Source organism: Chamaea fasciata, unplaced genomic scaffold (assembly GCF_029207755.1).
Source record: "Chamaea fasciata isolate MVZ Bird 193981 ecotype frontalis unplaced genomic scaffold, bChaFas1.0.hap1 SCAF_1, whole genome shotgun sequence".
In the NCBI taxonomy this organism is placed as follows: domain Eukaryota; kingdom Metazoa; phylum Chordata; class Aves; order Passeriformes; family Sylviidae; genus Chamaea; species Chamaea fasciata.
The window spans coordinates 22,061,395-22,084,473 of record NW_027094086.1 but is presented as its reverse complement, the minus strand read 5'-3'; the positions used below and the strand labels follow the sequence as shown (position 1 = coordinate 22,084,473).

The 23,079-nt window shown below is 36.1% G+C and overlaps 1 protein-coding gene across 4 annotated transcripts in view; it reads left to right on the top strand.

Moving 5' to 3' along the window:
• The window catches only part of VPS13B (vacuolar protein sorting 13 homolog B), a 430,899-nt gene that overhangs the window by 116,603 nt on the left and 291,217 nt on the right, over positions 1-23,079 (top strand). For 3 of the 4 annotated variants that reach the window (XM_066178000.1, XM_066177992.1, XM_066178015.1), the window contains 2 exons: positions 21,021-21,155; positions 22,003-22,176. In XM_066178000.1, coding sequence (XP_066034097.1) covers positions 21,021-21,155; positions 22,003-22,176 — 309 coding nt within the window. The remainder of the gene's footprint in view (positions 1-21,020; positions 21,156-22,002; positions 22,177-23,079) is intronic. The other variant, XM_066178010.1, reaches the window with a different exon arrangement.

Sequence of the window (23,079 nt, the reverse complement as noted above, 5' to 3'; positions counted from 1 at the left end):
CTTACCACTATGAAGGTAATTTCTGTTCTTGTGTGCTGTAGTAGCATAATGAAAAGTCCTGAAAGAAGATGTAAGTTAAAGCTTAATTTTATGTGTCTTGTTTGATTGTTGGGTTGATTGTCACTTAGCTTGACTTACCATTAATTCTTTGGTGACTTCTCATGAGATACTCTGTTTATCCAGAAGAAATAATTGAGTTCTTCACAGAGAAGGGTTTATTAGTTGAGCTCAATTTGTCATCCTGAGAAGAACCATAGGCTTGCCTCTGGAATTAATAATTACAAATGAGCAAGAATACCACTGTTACAAATGCAGTAATTTTAGTTTTGTTCCAGAAGCAATCGTCCTCAGAGCAGAATTAACTAGGATTTGGATAACCCAGATAAAGACTAAGGATTTTATCCTCTCCAAAGTCAGTTAGTGCTCTTGCAGGGACCACCTAGCTCTACCTTCTGCAATGCTAGCATTTATGAATTGCAGATATGTATATCCTTTAAATGCAGGCTTACATTTTTGTTTGTGAGGAAAGAATCTCATAGGGGGAAATATGTGGTGTTTTTTAATGGGAAGTGGCTGGAGACTATTGAGCAGGAATAGTTAATGTGAGGTCTGTGAAAATGTGTGGTGAAGAAGATTCCATGTTAGAATACAGTGTTTTAGGCATAAATGTAATCTTTCCGCAGTGGTAGTAGGGTGTGCTTGTGCCTATAAGAGAAAATGAAGGCAAATGAAATAACAAACATCCTTGTAGTATTTATTATGTTCCAGTTTCTTTGCATTGTAAAAAGAGGAGATATTTTCTGTCTGTGATGTGCTAAATATTGAATTAATTTCCAAAGGAATGTCTGCTTTTCATTTTTAAGATGGTATTGTATTTAGTGCATTCTAGGCATGTGAAAATGATTATGGAAATGAGGGTATGTGATCTGAACTTCACTGCCACTGTTAAAGGCCAGTGTTATTCAACGCTTCTGCTAATAGGGCAGTTCTTTGTTAAGCACAATAATCCCATTTGATTTGTCTTTAGGATACTTCTTTTTTAATAGATACAGAAATGATATTCTCAGTATTGGTAGTTGAATTGAGAGTTTCATTGTTGTCTTTTTAATAGTTTTATGTGGGAAAAGTGATTTGTCTGAAAAAAGTTCCATTATTGGAAGGCCCCATATCTTTATTTCCTCATTCCACCACCCCACCTCCCAGTATCAGAATTCTGATTTTTGTAATAGTGTTTTTTCAAATGTATAGTAAAGTGTTTCTAAGTAGCAAAAAGAAGACAGTAACTCTTCTGATTTGAACTAGTAGAAGGACTGTTGCCATTTGTCTTTTCTCTTACAAAATTTTTTTGATGCTATTTCATTAATAATCTCTCACACATAGATCTTCTCACTCTGCTGATGACTATAACTGGCAAAAATGTGGCATGATATCCCTCTGGAAGAATAGTAGTGGCTCCTTGTGGTGGTGCAATGTAAAAGTGACCTGGACTATTGACCATCTCTTAGTTTACTGTTAACTATTTATGCTAATTGGAAAAGTTTATTAGTTAACATTGCTCAGTCATAAATTAACTTACTAAAATGCAGTGTGTGAAGAGCTGCATTTGGACAGTTTGAAGGGTTTGCGAGATTTGAGTTCTTAGCTTGAGACAAGAGCTGGTTGGACTGCCGGAAAGAAACTAATTTTCTCCTGTGACCTCTCTGTCTTAAAGTCCAAGGGAAAAATACTAGTTTTCAAAGTTTTATTGATGCAAATAAGAGAATATACACTGTGTTGCTGAATAATGGAGAAATGTAGTTGTCTTTAAGGATTTAATTTAGCTGGGCTTTAACCATAGATTTATAATTAATATGTAAATAGTTAGCAGTGCTAGAGAAGTAAATGGGTTTTAAAGATTAATTATCTGTTTGGTTCTTTGAGACTTCAGGATAATAGAGGACAAACAGTGTTTTATTTTGGTAAATAAACCTCTTCATTTGTTTGTTGAAAAAATTGTACTTGACTGGAGTTAAAGCTTTAGAAATGTATTTCACCAAAATATTTGCCAGGAGAATTTTTTTCCCTCAAGAACGCATTAAATGAAATCCACATTTTATGTAAATGCATGTTATGTAAGGAAACTATCAATGCGCATCTGATACAAGTAGGTAGTATGCAAATACTTTATACTCTTTTCCTTGCAGAAATCTTTTCCCTGGAGCTTTGAGTAAGGAACATAAAGTCAGAACTTCATTTTAAATGTGGAAAAAAAAAAGAACATATAGTTTATTTATCAAGTTATTTTATCTTAAATAGTATTATAAAATACAAAACACTGGTTGTCACTTACTGATTCAATTAACAGTAGATGTAAGAGATACAATTTACTACCAAAAAAAGAGTAAAATCTCTAAGATGAAGCAGTTGTGTAGTTTCCAAGCAAGTAATACAGGACACATTTGAAAAACATAAGAAATGGTTTAATTTCATTAACTGTGGTCTAATATGTTGTGCATCCCACTCTTGGTAAACCACAGTGGCATTTACTGGCTATTGCTTCAAAGCACTACTGGTTTTCATCCCTTTCATTGGCCAAATGTGTCACAAGAGCATTAGCTGAAGTCTGGAAAACAGTTCTCATGGATTTTGCTTTAATGATAAATCTAGCATATAGTACACTTGCTGATATAATCAAGTGAATGGAATTTCCAAAATCTTGACTTAATGTCTTTTAAGTATGAAGCAATAATGTTTTTATGAAGTAGCTTTTAAATGGCATTTGTTGAAGTGGAGAGCAGCTGGATTAGAAGGGTCTGTTTCTAACTGCAATCAGCAATGATCATAGTATCATATTACAGTCACCCTATAAAATAGCTTGTATTTTAAGAAAAAAGGGAGGGTGGGGTGGAAAGGGAAGGTAGGAATGGAGAGAAAAGCAAGCATGGTCTGTGTGATGCCCAAAGGGGTCTGGAATTGGTTACAGTTGGGTAATGTTGCTTCAGCTGTTTGGGCAACAGTAGTATGGTTCTCAATATAGGAAGTTCTTTATCAGTTATTATTAGGTTTTTAAAATGTTTTGCACAGTCAATATGCATTTCTCAAGCATTTTAATATGTAGGATGGCTTTTCAATTCTAATGTTTACCAGGATAAAATTTAACTAAAATAATGATCATAACTGTAGAACCTTTTGCACTTCTTTCCTGTGTTTCTCTGTCATACAAAGTCTTTTTTACCACTTTTGCATTTGTATCCATTTGTGTAATTGGAATTTATCTCTGAACAGTCCATCTTTTTCAGTTGATAGGCTTTGTGAACAGGGAAAATACTTTCTTTTGTGTCTTACAGAACACTAAATGTGTTAGTGATGGTGTGTTCTAAAATTTGTCACTGCTGAGTCTCAAACGTTAATTTAGGAAACCATTATATCCTTCTTGTATCCATTTTGTAATTGTTTTTCATGCTCTTCCTGAATGTGTACCATCAATGGAATTAACTGCAAGAATTTTCTGTTGTTGCTGTTTCAGTAATAGCTTGTAGTTTTCCTGCAGTAGGCAAGGGGTATCTACTTCACTGAATTATCAAGGTCTGCTGGCTTAACAGTGCACAGGAGTGTCTTGAATAATAAATGCATAAAAATTTTGGAGACATGAAATGCTCTTACTAGGTAGTGCTGTTGATCAATATTCTTGAATACTTCTCGAGTGGGGCTCTTCAGTACTTTAATTTTTATTAATTTAATTTTCTAAAATTACATGCTATCTGCAGCAAAAAATAGATTTCAAAAATGACCATTTCCTTAGATTTTTGGTTTTTGTTTGCTTCTAAAAGGTTTGATACAGTCTTAGGCAGAATCTGATTGAGACGTGTAATACAACTGTACCTAAAACGCGAGCCAGCGAAGGCAGGCAAATTTTTGAATGTGAGTTTTAAATTAAAAGACAACAAAAGTATAGATGACTTGATGGTGAAGGAGGTCTAAATATGGTTTGGCTTGTGCAAGCAAAAAGGATGTAATCCTCCCTGCCATGTAGCTGTGTAGACACATCTGTCATCATAAGAACTGTGTTTCCCTATCCATTAGCTCAAATAAGTTCATTTTTCTTTCTGGAAAAGAGCTTTTACTGAAAGTGGTTCGCTTACCTGAGGTCTCTAGACGAAGAAGAGGGTCTGTGGCTTGATTTGGTTGTATTGGAATGCTTTTCTTTGGGAACTGTCTCAGGGAAGGTTGCCTCATGATGTGCTTAGATCTTTAAATTAATTTTTAAAATTGGAATGGGTTATCTTGGAGGGCTCAGACCACATTTAAATCCATACATACAAGGCTAAGCCAAGTTCCACATTTAGTCTGCTCAGGTAAGTAGGTCCTGGTCTTCTGCTGGCTTTTATGGACTTCCTCTTTTGTAGAGCCCTACTACTATGAGAGTGTTCAGGGCTCTCCTTCCTTGTCTGCTGTCTCTTACTAGGACATTCCACCCCTCACCAATCCCCTTGTCCTTCTCCTTGCTCTCTTTCCCTCTGAAATTTATATTCTCTTATAATTCTCTGCATAATATTATTACTTAAAACCTCTAATTCCTCTTTTAATTTTTTTTGTAACATTCTCAAAAACACTTTCTTAAAGATGTCCTGAGAAGGCACAGTTTTGCTTTATGGGCATCACAGTACTTTGCTCTATAATATTGTGGTCATCTTGGGCTGTTATTCAAGTAAGATACTTTAAGTTTTATATCTGAAGTAGGGCTAAATGATTTCTTGTAACACTTACTAAGGTTGTAGGTCATTTTAATAAAGCAATTATTGTTCTTTTGAATGTAGTTTTTTCATCACTGGTGTAGTATGCCATTAAATCTTGAAAACTTTGCCTTCAAACCATCGGTCAGTTTCTGCCATATTCCATTTGTTACCGTATGTTTGATACGGACTCTGCCTTCAGTTTACTAGATTAGTAATTCCATTGTTAAAGCTTTGTACATGTATTTTGTAGGCTGTAGATCCAAGATGGGTGCAAAATTTGTATCCCTGAAGTTATAAATTTTCTGTTTTGATTTGGATAGGTGGTTGTTTCAATGAAAAGGAATAATTAACTTTGCCTTTTACGTTTCCTTATGTTGGAAGAAAAGGGTTAAAAGTGGAAGAATGGCGAGGAGGATAGTAAGTTTGTTCAAGTGATCTTGCTGCTGGGAATGCTAAGAATACCAGGGTGGGAAAACTTTGTGTCTTATGTCTTGTTCTGTTCATCCTCTGTCTGTTTTAGGAAGTAGAATTCCCATGTAGAGATAACACATTCTAACAGACATGCCCAAGCCTCCTCTTGAAACAGAGTGAGAGAACAAAAGCTCAGAGATCATAAGAGCTCGGCCTGGTGATGAACTACACATGCATGAAGCCCTTTGTTATATTGGGGCAGGAGGTGGTCTCCCTCCTGCTGTCTGCTAGGAAGAGCTGAGCCTAACAGAGCCCGTGTCCGAGTGTGTCTCTGTTTCCTGGGATGAGCTGAGCCTAACAGAGCCCGTGTCCGAGAGTGTCTCTGCTACCCAGCATTGTTAGTGAGGGAATGAAATAAATCTACTCTTTGCATTTCAGCTGTGGGTTGGTGATTGCCCTGGTTACCTGTATGTGTTGATTCATACCCCTGTGTTCTAAAGAACCTTTTTTTTGAGGCATTTCTTTTTGATTTCATTATGACATGTTTTAGTGGCTTTTATACTGAATACGGCTGAATACTCTTCATCTGAGTCTGGTGCCTTTTCGGCATTTACTACAACCTGTTTGGCTTAAAAAAACAGCTACTTTTATACACATGAGGAAATGACTCTGTTGTTATTAGTTACGTATCAGTAATTATAATGATTAGATCTTATGTTACCATAATATTAACGTAACCTTCATGTACATTTCTGAGCCCCCAGTAGTGATATTTCTGGTGGATGACACATATCTGGTCTTGAAATGTCATTTGGTCATGTTTAGGAAAGTGACCTTTAGGAAGCCCCTTCTCTTCTTTCTTGAAATGATGCAATTAACTTAATGGAGCAGGGGCAGTTGGGAATGGATTCCTGCTCATAGTGTTCCCAGGTGCTGGCAAGGACTTGGTCTATGCAGGGAAAAATGTGGTTATGTTCTCAGTGCCAGTCAATGTCTACTGTACCAAGGTGTCAAATTGACATCTTCGTCTCAGCACACGACATTTGAAAGAGCTGTTTGGGTGTGTAAACATGTCACTATCAGAAAACAGAGCAATATGCAAGGCCTGGTAAATTTTTGTATTTCCAAACATGCACCAAAGGGAAGCAAGCACAGGTGCCTGCATATTGGAACTCAAAGTTTAATGGATGAAATTAATCTAGGATTAGTTCTGATAGCATTTATAGTTTCTCATCTTTTCTGAGGCAATTTTTAAATGCTGAAATACTACCATACAGTGACCATTCTGAATAAATAGGTGGCGAATGGTTTTAAAAATTTTGTTCATTTTCTTACTGATTCTTTTTTTTCTTGATTTTGACATATGAAGTTTCTTAAAGGAAACTTGCATAAAATTAGGTTTACTGCTTTTTCTGGTTGATTAAAATATTTTTAACATCTGTATGACCACCATGAAATTCTCTAGATGCTGATGTCTTCTAAACAGTACTGAGAGAAAGTAGTATTAGTTGAGTTTTAAAATTTGTTCAAATCAGTTTAAATAAGCAAGTTAATCACAGTAGTGTTCATTCTGCACTTTTCTTTATCAACTGTTTTTAGGAATTCACCTGTGTTCTAAGCAGTTACAGCAAAAAAGAAATAGAAAAATCCTATATGACTATAGTAAATATGACATAGCATAATATATAACTAGTAAGAAACTTTGATATACTAACTATAATTGATTCCAGCGATTTGTCTGTTAAAGCCAATGCAAATAATTGTAACATCTGTCAAAAACCAACCACTAGCATGAAAACCTTTTAACATTTTGCACTTAATAAACTATTTTATACATAAACTACCTTATTGTTTATATTAAAAACTAAAAAATATTCGGTCTGTTCCAGCCATTCTAACAAAAACTTTAATAAGTAGACATTGCATAAAAATGACACAATCCAGCAGTTATTTGGTAAGGCCAGCATAATCATAAATTTACCATCCATGCTTTTCCAAAAATACTAACCCATATTGTTCTCTCTGGACCTGTTGCAGGGATGACTAATCCAGCTGCTGAGGTCTCCCTTTATGTGTTTGATGGAACACTTGGCTTGCTAGACTACAGCTGTGTGTTTATGTGCAGTGCACACCTGCAGGGGCCTGACAAATAGCTGTAGTATGCAGAGTATACAAAATTACCCTGGCAGTGCTGCAAATAAGGAAGTTTCTGTTTTGAAGTCCACATGTGTGTGAGCCTGAGATGCCAGCTGGGGTATTTATGTTGCATTGCACAGATGTAAAACTGCCAACTGATTTTATACCAAATAAAGGCTAATCTTTTTATACATACTTGGTGTCAGAGTTATGAAGTGGTACATAAGAATGTTCTCACGACTTAGCTCTTTTAAAATAAAAGCTGACATTAAAAATGCTCAAACGCACAATATGCATAGATGCTAAAGATAAAAATATGCTGTATTTACTTAGATATCTGCTGTAGCATGGTGTTTTAAAGGTTTTATTGTTGCTGATGTATAGTTTTTAGCTGCACATAATCAGGACTTGATTTATTGTATGCATATACACTATGCTATATATTCTTTTTTCCAGGAAGTCACTTCAGCTCTGTGGTGAATCCAGTTTATGGGTTCTGAAATGTGAAAGCCCAATTTATATAGCTACTTAACTTGTAAGCTTTGCTTTCGTATTTTCAAATATTCTTGAGCACAGTAATAGTTTTTCATCAAATGTAATGTGTATTTTGAAAACTGTTACCATTGTTAGTAAACCTTGTTTGTGAAGATACTTTTAAAGGTAATACTTGCTTCCAAATAATAACAAAATTAAAATGGAAGCGTTAATTTCATTTGCTAGAGCTAAAAAATAGCACAGATCCAAGTTCTGATAGTTAGATGATTTCAGCCAGTAGCTTGGCTTTTGGTATGAAGTGGTTGTAAAGACAACAAGGTGAAATTAATAGTTTGTTTTGGGTGCTTAAGTACTGCATGCTTAATCCTTTTTAAATGCCTAAAATGAAGGCTTAGGGGGGGAAAGAGGGTTAATGTGCAGATGTGAAAGTGGACAACTTTTGTGCTTTTGACTACTCATTGGAAGTTCTCTAAGCACTTAGCTACTTTTTTAGGCTTACCACACTTTTCCTTCCATTAATTTTTTTCACGTTACTGTGTGAAGCATTTTTAGTAACGTTTTTAATTTTTTTTTTTTTTTTTTTTTTTTTTTTTTTTTTTTTTAATTCTAGGCTGCTACAATATTTGAAGATGTGCAGAATTCTGCTTTGCCTTACTCTGTCACAATGTGTACTTGAAATGCATTTATGCTACGTGTGTAAGAACAAAGGAAATGGGAGCAACCTCGAAGTATATCATTGTAGAATGTGTCCCAAAGGACTTGGGAATTTATTTTGCTAAATGTAGTGCACAGCTTAGAACTGGCTAGCCATCACACACAGCTCACCAGGCTGGTGGAGTTTTTTTAAAGCAAAAGAATTCCATACATATGCACATATGCATGCACATGCTCACCCTGAGAGTGCAGGCTTGGGCTTTTTGTGCTTGAAATGAACATCTGCAAGTATCCCCTAGAAGCTCAAACATTTTCCAGGTTCACATGGCTTAGAAGTAGAGTTTTTTGATGACTGAATTTTGGAGTAGAAACCTCAGGCATTACTATTAGTTAGCTGAAGAGTTGAGCTGTACCCCCATAATACTGCCAAGCTATGTCCCCCTGGCTAATATAATAAGGGTGCCTGTGGGACACTTAAACTAGCATTAACTGCTGAGAACTAGTCTTGGAGCAGAGAGGGCTGGGAAATAACACAGAATGCCAGATCTCAGTGAAAAATGGAGACACTTGAAAAGAAGTTACTTCTGCTAAATGAGTATAGGAAGTCTTAATTGTTGTTATAGCCTCTATTTAGGAGGTATATTCAAGAGCGAAAGAGCAGAATTCTCTTGTCGGCTGAAGAAATATGTTGTAAAGATGGTTCAGTTATTTTGTGGCAGGACCAGCTCTGTTATAGAAGGATATCACTTCAAACAGATTGCCGCCACTGCAGGTTGCAAACACACAACTGAAGGCTTCTAGTTCTCAGCCCATGCACAGATGTCTTTCAATAAGTTTAGCCAGTAATTTCTTCAAATTGCTCAGTTTATCAGCAGCACATGTCATCAATCCTGGAGTGGTTGCTCAAGTCAAACTACAGAATCCTCAGCTTACAGACACAGCTGCAAACAGGTGAACAGGCAGAAAGTAATTTGTGCAGCTTGGTGGCTGTCAGACAAAAGACAGACAATCTGTGTTTAAAACAGATTGCAGGCCTTGCATGAGCCAGACAAAAGGGATTTCTACAACTGCAAATAATTCCAAGGTTAACATATTTTCCTTTCTGCCATTAGGTGATTTGTTAAAATTGGAAACAATGAGCATTATAAATCTACACAGAAACTAGAGATAAGATGAAAGAGAAAAACAGATCGCTAAATAAGTTTACATCCTTCTGTTGAAAAGCATACAAGTGGTATTCATATAGCACTCCTTTTTATAAAACTAAGCTGAGTTATAATACCTGTAAGGACATTTAATACAGACTTTTAGTTATGCTAAGGAAGTCTAATTGGTAAAAGAAACAACACTGTAAAAACAATAAGTTTGTAGTATTGTTTCTTTGTCCTAAAAATTTGACTTTTTTTTCTTTTCAGAATCTCCTTTGGTTATCATTCAAAGATAATGTGAAGATTTAGCAGGATTTAATTTTAACTTTGAAGTCCTCTCTATCTCAGATATTTTTATTTTGGGTAGATTTATCAAGATTTACTATACCAAGTATATCAGAGTGAGATATTTGTAGCAAACAAGCATACTGTAGTGCTAACCTAATTACAATAAATTTGAAAATAAGCAATTGCCCAATCACAGAGACTACCTCAGATATGTGACTATAGAATATCTATTCCTTCCACTTCTCATGGGCTCAGTAAACTTGCCTTGACCTCAAAACTTCTGCAGCCTTCCATGAGGTACTAATCAAGCTAATGTAATATAGCCCTTCTTCCTGTTTAGTTCAGTGAGTAAGTACTTACGTGCAATAACATTGATGCGTAATTCTATGCCTAGTCTAAGTTCTGGCAAATTTATTTTCCATGTTACTTAAAACTTACCAGCAGAGAGATTGTGGGTGGAAGAAGATGCAAAAAGTAACTGTCTACTCTAAAAGTGGCATCTGCTTTTGTGATGCTGTGATTCTGTGCATAGGGGATAAATCATTCTGCTTTGAAATACATGGAAACCAATGTACTTTTGTGTAATATAGTGATATGTATTATGATGAATTCATGAATACAGCGGATAATCATGCAAAAGTGTTTACATAACCTGTTTTTGTCCCATCAAAAGTCACTGTTGTTTTCTTAATGGAAAACTTAAAATCTCTTCTTTTTGTTGCGATCACGCCTATATTATCTACTTCAATCCAGCATAAGTATTGTCATAATTGAAGACTACTGCTGTATGGCTCTTTCAAGTTCATAGTATTATGGAAGTGGAGTACTAAATTCTGCAGGGAAACTTGATGCTGAGGCTGAATTGAAAAATTCTCTAAATTTCTCAGCTGTGAAGAGATCACAAGCATGGTCTATGAGCTATAATGGAAGTACCGTTTTTCACATTTTCTGACAAAGTGCAAATTCCAATATAAAACTGTGTTACTAGTATGTGCTGTGTTACAGGACTCCTTGCTCTGGGATTTTCTTCTATTTTTTGTATCTTAATAGACCACAAGGTTTTTAACATTTCAAAAATTAATCACACTAATGGAGATTTCCTATTCTTTGGCCAGGAAAGATTTTATACTGGGTCCTGTCTTTGTAATGTTGTCAGCATGTGTATTGCTCATTGATTGTGCAGGGTGTATGCTGCAGATTGTTGCATACACCACAGCATTGACATTGCTGTGGTGTTCCATGCATGGGCTTCATGTATTCACTGTAAAGGTGAGATCATAATCTTTAAAGGATGGTTTTAATTTGTGTTGGTGAATCAAGTGGATACTGTATTTAAGGAAGGGGAAAGAAATGTATTCATGCAAGTTGCTGTCTGCAGTCCAAATTGCTGATCAGAGAGCCTTTATACACATCCGTAATGTGCTGTGCAATATAAGGTGAAATATATTCCACAAGGGAGGAAAACGGAATAGGTTACATACGCTGTTCCTAAGTGCAATGAATATAAAACTCCATTACTCACTTTAAGCAGGTGCTTTTTATATGAGGCTTTAAAGAAATATAAAACTGCTGGTGAAATGATTGGTTTGTACAGACACGACTTAACTTCCACTACTTTGACCAGATAAAGAGGCTAAAAATATTTCTACAAACATTTCTTTAATGATTTCAAGGATTAAAGGTTAATATCATCCTAGTGTAAGAAACTGCCATTCCAGACACTAAATGTATTGTTTTCTTTAAGTCCTCAGGAGTTGCATAGACCATTTAAAAGAAAATACCAACATGTTTGATAAAATTAGAGTATTGTATTTTTAATTTGGTATCCTAAACAGTCTGCATTAAATTGTTGGAAGGAGTACAGTGATACAAAGAAATGCAGTGATATAAAGAATTATTGTTAAATTACTTAATTAGATTACTGTTTTCCTGCCATTTCCTACTCTTTTACAGTCAGTGGTTGTAGCAGCAATCTCTGTAGTCCATCTTCTAATCATGTAACTGGGCTTTTTCCACTTCCCGACTGAGGGACATTAACATTCTCTTTTGCTTCTTCCTCATGCCTAGCAACTCAGGAAATTAACTGTTAATGATTACACTTCAGGTGTTCTTTATTTTTGATAGTACCATTACTGAACACATCTGACCTTCTTTTGAATTTTTATGAACCTTTGCAGTTTCTTTACTGTTTAAAAGGATTGTTCTGTCCATCCTCTAGAATCCTTATCTTGTTTACCTTTTTGCTGGTCCGTAACTGTGCTGTCCTATACTCAATAAGCTCTAACTGAACCTGTGAGAGATTTCAGCCATTGGATATTGTGTTTGACAGCAAACAGGTGATCAGGTGTCCTGTGTGTTACAGGGAAGCTCAATCATGTGTAGGTCCAGGTGATACCTGGCACTGATTGTCTTTAGCATAGTAAATCTGTTACATAGCACTATAAGGTTTGGGTCTGTTCTGATGAAAGAGGCTTTTTAAAGGCAATACAAACTCATAGGAAATGTTTATTAGTTTTATAGTTGCCAAATAGTTTATTTGATGTGCCTTAGAGAAAGGAGCTCCACAGGGGTAACAGAAGGTGATAAGGTCTGAGATGAGCTCTGATTTGTCTGAGAATTTGTTCTTTCATCCTATAATTTGCTGTACTAAAAAGTTGCTCTTTAGTTGCTACCCAGCTTTTTACTAAAGGAAGAGTTGTAAAATGTAGACTTTAATCCAGAGTCTAAGATAAATTGAACTTTTTGCTTAATGTGTTTGAAGAGTTAATACTGGTTTGAACTTGAAATAGACCACATAGAAAATGCATTTTAGATTTTTTGAGATCCTATTAGCATTTATTAATGAATGAAAGTGTTTTCATATATTTTACATGTTGACATTTGTCGTGAGCTATTATGAACCTCAGATACAGCAAAACTACTGTATCCGAAATGAATAGAAGGGTTGTACAACTGAGGTGGAAGCAACCCATTGCGAGTGCATGGCTTCCAACCAAAGGGTGTCTTACTGAGGATGGGAATTGTGAGCTCTTTCCTCCATCTATCTGTCTTCTTTTTCAGGATCTTGCTTCAAATACTTTACTGTGCAGGTTTCTCAAGTTCTTTTTTATCTGCATCCTGGAAGCATTTGTATCCATGTCACTTTTAGCATTTGTCTACTGACAACACATATGTATGAGGGTTGATAGGACACGGTTTTCTAGAGTTACAATCCAGATTTTGGTGGGGTTTTTTTGTATTTTCTTGGAAGACAAAAGTTATTTTAATGCATCAACTTTGGCTTCTACCATTTGTCTCAAAACAGAATGTCTGAAATGCAGCTGTTGAATTGGGCAGAAAGGAAAACCAGGCCTTTTCTTTTTGAACATTGGTTTACAACAGTGGGAAGAGTAGCACTAAGGGTACTTTAATCCTGTGTCCTGACCAGTGTCATAGTGCCAAATCCAAAATAACGCTTTCAATTAGGTATGCTTATAATTGGCGATGCCTAGATAGCTGGAATGTTAGCAGTAATGAGGTTAATAATAATAAATTGCCCAAAAGTATACTTTTCACAGCAAAGTTCTAGAGGTGTTCAATACTATCTGTGTTTAAAGAAAGAGAATGGTATTCCTTTTCTAATTGTAGGCTGTTCAGATCAAAAAGATCTGCAGTCCAACAGGGAGCTGGAGAAGTCTGGCAGTGTGGGATGAGGTCAAGGTTGCTCATGGCAGAAGGGTTTGTGATTGTCTGCGTTGCCCATGCCTGGCCTCCTCTGACATGTGACATGCCAGGGGACAGCTGCTTGCCACTCCATAGCCCCACTTTGGCTTGCAGGTCTACAACCCATTGTCTGAGCTACCCTGATTTTTCCCTACAGCTGCTGAGGTGGAGCTGCTCCCACCTCATTCCCCTGCTCTCACAGCGCTCAGGCCCAGCTTTGTGCCTCTGCCAACTCCAGTGCAGTTTTTGTGGCAGATTCCTCTCACAGAGCGGTTGCTACTAGTGAGAATCACATCTTCCCCCCGATGTTTTCTATCATGAAGAAATTTACCAAATAACTACATAGTAGTAAATTAAATAAATATTACTAATCACAGGTGAAACTTAGCAGTCAGTGTGCAACGCTTGCAAATTGTTGTCCAGCTGTGCTCCAGTCAGTGTTAGGTACCATCACAGGTGGAAACAGTGCACTGGGAGTTATGGTGGGTCCATAAGGGAATGTTTCTATTACTAGAAGGGAGGCATGGTTAAAATTTTCACCCTTACCTTCACTAACATCACCTCCAGCTGCACTGTAAAAAGCACCTGGAGGACGGTGTTTGGTCATCCAGTTACTTCTTTTGGTGAACAGTGTTGAGTTTGCAGTTGGACTTGATGATGTTAAAGGTCTTTTCCAGTGTAAATAATTCAGTGATCCTGTGCGTTTCAGTGGGAGATGTTTAGCTCTCGTATGAGCATTCCAAATGAAAATCACATTTTACCTTGCTGTATAATCTCTTAAAACAGATCATTAATAAGGAATATTTAAAGTTTCTTCTTACCTAGAATGCCTTAAGCATATTATTCCAAATGTTTTATGTTTTCTTTAATATTGGTTTTCAGGTTTTGAACCACGGGTTTCTTATTTATCTCTCCATTTGAAGCAGGATTTTAGAAAAATCAAGAGGCTTTTGGGTTAGGGCAAATGGGGATCTGTATGAAGGCCATGGTGTGGGGAATCTTGAAACAGGAATGTAATGACAAGATTTTGTCTTTAAATGACTCTCCCTGTAGGTGAAATGCTGCTATTCTTTAGCAAGCTGCGAAATGTTTTGCAATATGTAAATCTCTGTTTGTAATGATGATCCCGCATTTTGTTTAGTATTTGGGCAATGGAGAAACCTTAGTTATTTTACAGGCAGTTTGAGGATGTAAGTGATTAGTTAGGGAGATTTTAACGTGCTTTTTGCAGTTTATGTTCTGATGAAGAGAATGATACATACTTATATTAAAAAATATTTTATCATTGTTGCCTAAGAACAAAGCCAATTGTAAGCTTGACCTTCTTTAGGGAGTATTTCAGTCTGTCACTAAATTTCACCCTTTCATGCATTTACTTTTTCTTTTAGTACATGGTTGAAGAGAAAATAAAATCAGAGCTGTTTTTAGGGCAGGGTGTCTCATGTGTGGAGCTCTGGCACAGAAGCTCAAGTCAGTAGAAAATCTGTCCAGTTCACAATATGTTAAAGGCAAGGCAAGTCTACCATAATCCTGTTGTGAGTGCTCTGTTAAGTCTTGGGAGCTGGTAGGGATGAAACAATAATTTCTTAGAATAGTGATATGTAGACTAAAAACTGGTTGACACAGTTACATGAAAATAAATAACTATTATAATCAGAATAGAAACTGTGATGTGAAATAAAGTTAAGTTGAACTAAACACTCAAACAGTTTTACCTTGGCAGTTCCTTAAAATAAGCTGCCTGAATTACTGTTTTGAAGAAGAAAGTAGTAGCCTGTGGGTATGTACAATAGGGTTGCAAAACATGGTCTGTAGACTATGTTGACAGATTGAAAACATGCAATTGTGAATACAGTGAAGATGCTTCAGGTACTTCGTTGCAAGGATTTGATTTTACTATGGAAAACCACAGAAAATACTTATACCCCAGTTTCTACATTTTAGGAAAACCTTTATTTCTCTGTTTTTCCAGTTAAAACTAGGAAGGGTGGCAGTGTGGGGGGTGGGATAGGGAACCTCAAACACAGTACCCCAGTGTTTCAGGTGATGTGTGTGAGGAAGCAGAATGATTGAAAGAGATGTTGAAGTTCCTATGTTGCTGCTGTTTTATTGCAAATAAGAATGTGAAAGCTTTATGCTCTCCCAGTGCTTTGAACGTGAGAAGTAGGACTGGTGCCAGTTCGAGCTGGTCTTTGTGGCTTCTGTTATGGTATTTCTGAAAGGAGGAAGGAATTAAGTTTGGTTTTAGCTTGGAGATCCTCAGAAGCGCCATCTCTCTTCCAGAAGTTCTCACTGAGTGCTGCCTAAGCAGAGACTGAACACAGATGAGTGTCTCAGAAAAGAAATGAGGTTTCTCTTATGCTTCAATTTGTTTACTAGCTTTTCTGTATTAGTCATGTAAAACCTAAATATATGTTTCTGTGAAAATAATTTGACATTTTTTGTCACGATTCCAGTAAGACTTATGCCTCAATGTTTTTTCATTTAGTTAATAGCGCCTTACTTTTATTCATGAATTGATCTTTTTACTGTTTGAAATAATTTTTGACAAGTATGTGACAGTCTTTTACCATATCATGTTGCCAAACCATAGTTTATTGGTACTTAATGCTTTAAATATTGAAATTTCTACTTCTGAGGCCACAGACTAAATGTGGGGACAATTCATGTGGAGTTGCTTCTAAAAGTTTGTCATGCCTTACTCATTTCCTATTTCATATTTTGCAGTTCTTTTATGATCTTTCTAAAGAATTATTGTATTTCATGGATTTGGCGGCACACAGTCCTGACTGTTGTCCTCAGAATCAGTAACATACCTATTTTCTGGTTTTCTATGCTTGTTATTGATTAGTTTAGGGTTTGTTTCTTGGTTTGCCAGTAATCACTGCAAATTCACGTTATCACAAATGGATTGGTAAAAGATGTTCATTGGTAAAATCACTAATTAGGCAACATTTTTAAACAGGCCTTAAATTAAATGAATGCTTAGATTTCTAGGCTTGTTAGAAGAAATCTTGAGCTGATCTGTAAAACGCAGTTTTGACCTGCCTTTAGCTCTTTGTTTCCACCCTGCTTGCTCATGGACTGACACTGAATGCAGGAGCTTGGGGCAAGCTGTGTAGTTGGATTATGTACATGGAACAGACCAAGGCTACATCCGGAATGGTTGGAGGGAGGATGTGAATACCTGTTTTAAAGTGTGGGAAAACCTTTCTTGACAGTGCAATATTTCTGTACGTGTATCTGGAACACAATAGTCTTCAGGCTTGGAGTTGTAATTAAAGTGAGTTAGTATGTGCAAGGTGTAAATTGCCAAGGTGTAGTAGATTTTAAGTTAGAAAACTCTTCTGCCTATTTTTGGGTTCTACCTTATGGAGGGAACAGATTTTATGTCTTTGGTGATGTGATGTATTCTATGTGTCTGAATCAAGTGAAACAGGCTGTGCTTGATCACCGAGTGTACACATGGGTATTGGGAAGGAAACACTGGATTTTTACTGCAAATCATTCTACAATGGGCAGGATGTTTCCAGGAAAAAAAGAAGACAACTAGAAAATTTATCTAGAAGGAGCTGGAAGTTACATTTCATGGTGACTGACATATGTATCTCTTTCTCCATAACATCTTTAATTCCCCTATCCCTGGTGAAAATAATAAATTAACTGAAGAAAAATTGATTTGTACTAAAAATAAAGTGTTGCCCTAATTTGACTCCACTGGGCAACAAAGTCAAGTAAATCTGATTTGTGCTTTTGCAAGTGAGATTCCAGAAGAATGAGTACAGCACAAGTTCTGCTCTCTTGTCTTGCACCTTGGAAATAAGCCTTTCTCATACTTCATTTGCAGTGTGTTGAATTTGCATAATGTTTGCTTTTGGCAGTGGCAGATTTGGTTTTAGTAGTGTCTGTTCAAATTCATGCTCAATATCTTAACTAAAATGTTGTGGTCTGTTTATCTCCATACAAAATTTCAGTTAGTACGTGGAGGCATGGAGCATTTCTTATCTTGGGGTTTGAACATCTTCATGCTCAATCAGTCCCTTAAAACACTACTTCAAAAAAATTCATAAACATTGAGGGGAGGGAAGGAAGCTCTAGTGTTTGCTTGCTTAAACATTTGTTTGCTGAAACAGGTATTTAAGGAGTATTTTAGTTATGTGAACAACTGTTGAAACTTGGATTTTATAGTGATATCACAATGAAAGAAATAAGGGAGACTATTTGGGATGAACAAAAGTTACAGGGATGGAAACTACAGATAGAGGCATATGAAGGAAACAAGGCTTCTTTCTTCTCTGTAGAGCAGCTTGCCAATTTGACCAGTTTATGAGAGATGGTTCATAATTTCCAAAAATTCTGGGCACTGAAGAAAATGGCCTCCTACTTTAAACCAATTCATTAGAAATTATTCTCTAAAAGTCTCTAAACTTTCTGTGCCTTGAAAAAGATTTATAACTTGGCACGGGCAGTCACCTTAAGTTTAGGCGATTTTTGTCATGATGAAAGTCTAGTTCGACATTCTGAGTTTCTCACTGTGTTCTCTGTGTAGGATTTCAGTAATTAATAAGTAGATTTTTAGGGTATCCATCAGTCCAGAGTTGTGAAACCTGGGTGGATTTTTTTCTGGCAACTTCTCCTGTGGTGTGCTGTAGTTATCAGGTATTGAAGCTGAAAGTAGGTTGCCATTTGACATTAAAGCAACATAGAAAAGGAAGGGCATGAGAATGCTGTGTTTTCCCAGTACTTTCCTTTCTATATTCTGTTCAAATTGTTGAAAACAATGGATGAAGTGTTTACCCTAACCCTGCAACAGAAAAATCCCAGCTTATTACTGCTACCGGTAACTTCTTCATATGCTTTAAAATATGATTTTTAATTAATTATGACCATGTATTAAGGGTTTGTGGGTTTCTTTAGGGCCAAGTCATTATGCTTTCCTGGCTTCCCATCATGGTCCTTAACTGTTGGCTAGGTGAAAAGCAGTTCATTGGTTTGTTTGAGCAATGCTTTGCTGACTGTCATGGATATTATGACTGGTCAGTTAAAGAGGGAAAATACACCCATGTTTTCATGAAGGTTGTAGAAAATAAATGTCTTGGATAATGCTGTCATATCTTGCTGAAATTCAATAAGTTCTGAAGTTACTTGATGAGGGACTAGGTGTAAGCAGAAACAAATAGTGAGCATGATCTCAGTAAACTTGGTTCCTTTTTTTCCAAATAGGATACTAAACTAAAATTTAAGTTATGTGTGTAAGTAACATGAATTGTTTTAGTCTCAACGCAAAGAAGTTGTCCAGGATAATGTATCTAAAAGTGAACTCCATTATGAAAATTATTTCATTTTAAAACTATTTAGTCTTCCATCATGAAGTGAGAGGAGTGTATTGGGCATCACATTTTATTTTGATTCTTAAAATAGTTGCTGAAAAATGAAAACAGAAAGAAACTACCAGTTTTAGGAGGGCTTAAAAGCCAGGGGTCAAAATGTAATCTCAGGTTGATTTGCTTTAAATACAGTATTGGCTGCTACTAACAGTTTAATAATCTTTGGTTTGGAATTGGCAGAAGATGGAGAAAACAATTTTTTTCTTCTTCTTTTTTTTTTTTTAATTTGAATGCAATGGCCTCTATTTTGCACAAATTTGTAGGAATTATGAGGAGGCAGAAATGCCTACAGATACCCTCGTTTTGTTTGACAAATTTGTGCATTGTGTCAGATACCGTGCCTTAGATCAAAGGGGGATTTCAGCTTTAAAAGAGGCTTACCCTGGACGAAAATGGGAATGAGGATCTGTTCTCAAGACAAACTGGTAGTTGGTCTTTCAGACTGAGAACTGATGGGGTGTTGTAATGGATGGCACACAAATTAGTTTCAGTGAGTATTCTTTGAGCCTGAAGCCTTCCTGAGTCACAAATTAGGAAAAGTCTGGACAGATCTCAAGGACAGAAGACCAGTTAAATTTTGATAAGAAAGTATTCCTAGAATGTGGAGTCTACTGTCAGATTCAGTCTGTTTTACCACGTGCTGCGTGTCCCTTCATATGTTTCTTCTTGCTTTTTGTCTTAGAAAGTACTTTTTATTCAAAAATTATTTTAATGTTTTACCAGAAAAAAACTAGAATATATGTCAAGAAGACTGCTTGCTAAATGATTTTATGTGCACCACGAAATACTCTTCAGTCTTTAGGAACTGGAATAGACACAGTGAACTAAGCATAATTGCCAAGTTTAATCTGAAATCTTCTGTTCCCTATAATTTTTTTAGGATATTTTTCCTTACTAGTTAATATGTTTTAAAGGTTGTTCTTTGGGTTAAGTCTTTGAGAGATTTTGCGAAAAACGTAATTAATTCTGTAGATAATTACATTTCTTTAATGTGTTTAATAATCTTGAAATACGTATAAAAATGCTTTTTTACCTGATATTCCACAATACTTTCCTTGGGTAATTATGGATTTTGGAACAAATTCTATGTTACCTACGTGAGGAAATGGTTCCATAATTATACTAATGTTTGCATAATTAACAAGCTGCTTGCCAATTTTAACTGACAAATTCCAAGTCCCTTCTGCACAAGGGGGAAAAAACCCATTAAAAAGGCAACCTCTGTTAGTTTTTCCTTTCATACTTCTTACAGGTGTTGAAACTATTTATTTCTAATTTGCAGGTGAATTTATGTGTTTTTTTTCTGATAGGCAGTGCTGTACAGATTTGGAGGGCTGGCTTCCTCCACCTATGCTCTGGGGCTGTGTTGGGGGGGGGGCTGCCCTCCAGCTCTGCCAACATATCTCAGTCCTGGCTTGTGCAATCCCCTGCTGCTTCTGCCGCAGTTCTAGGCAGCTCTTCAGAAGTGACTGCCAATAGCACTGACTTCTTCCAAGTGGTGCAGTAGTTTTCTGGTGCTCACAAATGGGGGCTGAGGAAAGACCACCAGAACTTATTTCCACTTGTGACCCAAGGCAAGGTTTGAACTCCAGTTTCCGCTGAAGAATGGCAAGTGTGCCGTTGGCCTTCTGTGCTGCTCAGCTGCATGGATTTAGTGCTTTACATAGCTACTGAGTAAAATGTTGTTGTCTAAATAAAAGCTGAAAACACTTAGTCATTTTAAGGTCCTGAAATTAAATGCTCGTGATAAAAACATGAAGGAGAACAGTTGACGTGGCACTTACGAAGTGAAAACAAAAGTGTGTCTATGTGTATATATGCATATTTGTTTTTTCAATTTCTAAGTGGTCTTGTGTGCTTTCCTCACAGTTTATTTGTATATTTCATGCATAACTGTTTGTATTAAAAAACCCAAAATGCAGCGTTCTTTCACTTCCTTTTAAAACCTGTGAATCAGAACAAAAATGCTGTAAGAACATCTAAGGTAGATAATTAAAATATAATTAAGTTTAAATGCCTTGGTGAAGAAATATAAAAATATTTAAATTCAACAGGCTAGTACATTTGCAGTTTTCTTTTATTAGGTGTGAAATCTAAGAATCCCCTGCCAACTCTTGAGGGCTCAATCCAGAATGTTGAATTGAAGTACTGCGGCACATCATTGGTCAAATGTGCCTCTGGGACCGTGGGATCAATAAAAATTTGTGCCAAAGCCCCAGGTATGTGCAGCTGGACCATGTAAAACTTTATTGCCTGTATAGGAGAATTGGCCCTGCTTTTTACAAGGGGAGTTACTGAAACAAGAATTTACTCATTGTTCCTATGAATCAGAGAGGGGTTTTTGTATTCTGTTTTGGGGGTTTTTGTTATTAGTATGTATGTCATGATGATCCAGTCTTGCCTCAGTATAGTCAAATTTTACACTGAATAAAAAAAAATAATAATTCTGCTGAGACAAATATTAATCTAGAAGCATTCAAGAAATAGGAGAAATACAGAATACTTACACCTAGCTTTATCCTTAGCATAATTTTGATGTATTCTCTAGATTGTTTAATGCCTCATTTTCCATTAATGCTACAGGTATGTATTTTGCTTGTAAAGTTTTTGAGGACTCTGATTTTTTTTTTTTTTTAAACTTCTTTAATAAAATTTTTCCTGGGGAGCATGTGGGAGCTTATCAATGTCCGTTATGTCTTTATGGATAAAAGCAGCTAAGGTCAAGAACATTGAAAACTGACTGTCTTTACATTGAGTTCGTGATGATGTTTAAATAGATTATTTTATAAAATTGGGAAGGAAATTACTGTTTTAAAGATTAATTCACTTTTCAATTGATCAGGAATCAATTACATTATTTGAAATCGTCCTGGATGTCAAGGCATTTACAGGATAAACATTAAGCAGGTTGTTCAATAGTTTATATGATGCTGCTCTTTCTGTTTTCTCTTTTAATTCAGTGTTCACAATGTTAATTAATAGATGTTCTCTTTGGATTAGTGAATGCTTGTATTGAAAATTTATCTTTTACATGAAAAGCAGTAAGGAATCTAATTTTTTTCTTAGGTGATGGTGGAAAAGAGAAACTGATTCCTTTAATTCAAGGCCCTTCTGACACCAGAGACTTACACAGCAGTAAATGGCTCAATGAGAGTAGAAAGCCAGAATCTCTCTTAGCTCCAGATTTGGTAGCCTTTACAATCCAAATTCCACAGTATATGGACTACTGCCATAATTCTGGTAAGTACGAAACTCTTGTCAAGCTGGTATCACATTACATTTCTCCTGTCCTATTTAATTTTCAAAAGAGGGGCTTGATATAAAATGTGCCAAATGTCAAAGTATCTTCTACACACACTGCTCACATTATAACTTTAGCTCACTGTGTGACAAAAGAACTAAAAACTGCATTTTGATGTATGTCTCCTTCAATAAGGAGTGCTTTATTAACTTCGGTTGCCTTGTAAAATAATTATATGAAACTTTCGTAAACTTCAGGCAGGGGAAGGGGGAAGAGGCAGGATCCATGTTGAAAATATTAGTTCTATTCTGTCCTCCTGGTACTGGTTCAGCCTTCTTATGCAGAAGTTGACATACTGAATTCTAAATGGTTCATATAAATTTGCAGCATAATTTATTATTAAGAATTTGTTTATCATAAAATTTGTTAACAATAAAAAATAATTTAAAAAATACTGCAGGGCACACATCTGACCTCATCAAATTTGGTGTTGTGGTGGCCTTAAATGAGAAGTTAATAATTTGTGAGAGTTGTTCGGCTAAATTTAAGGGTGTTGTTGACCTTGTGGGCATGAATACTTTTACCTGACATTCTTATGGTTTCTGTGGTCTTTAAACAAAACATTGGTCTGTTTTAAGCAACAGTGACAATTTTGAAATGTGTCTAGTTTAAAATAACTCATGTAGTTTGCGAAATACGCCTGGAACTAAGTTTTGCTGTCAGTGTGGCGCTTCTTAAAACATGCTTTCATGTTTTTCAAAGCTTCTTCTATTGCCATGCTAGGCATTGAATGAAATGCGGGAAACAAAACAGTCCAAAAAAGTATCTAGATTAAGGAAAGCAAAAGAATTACCTGGTGCCAGTATTATGAAATACAGAAGTAACTTGAACACTTCCAAGTG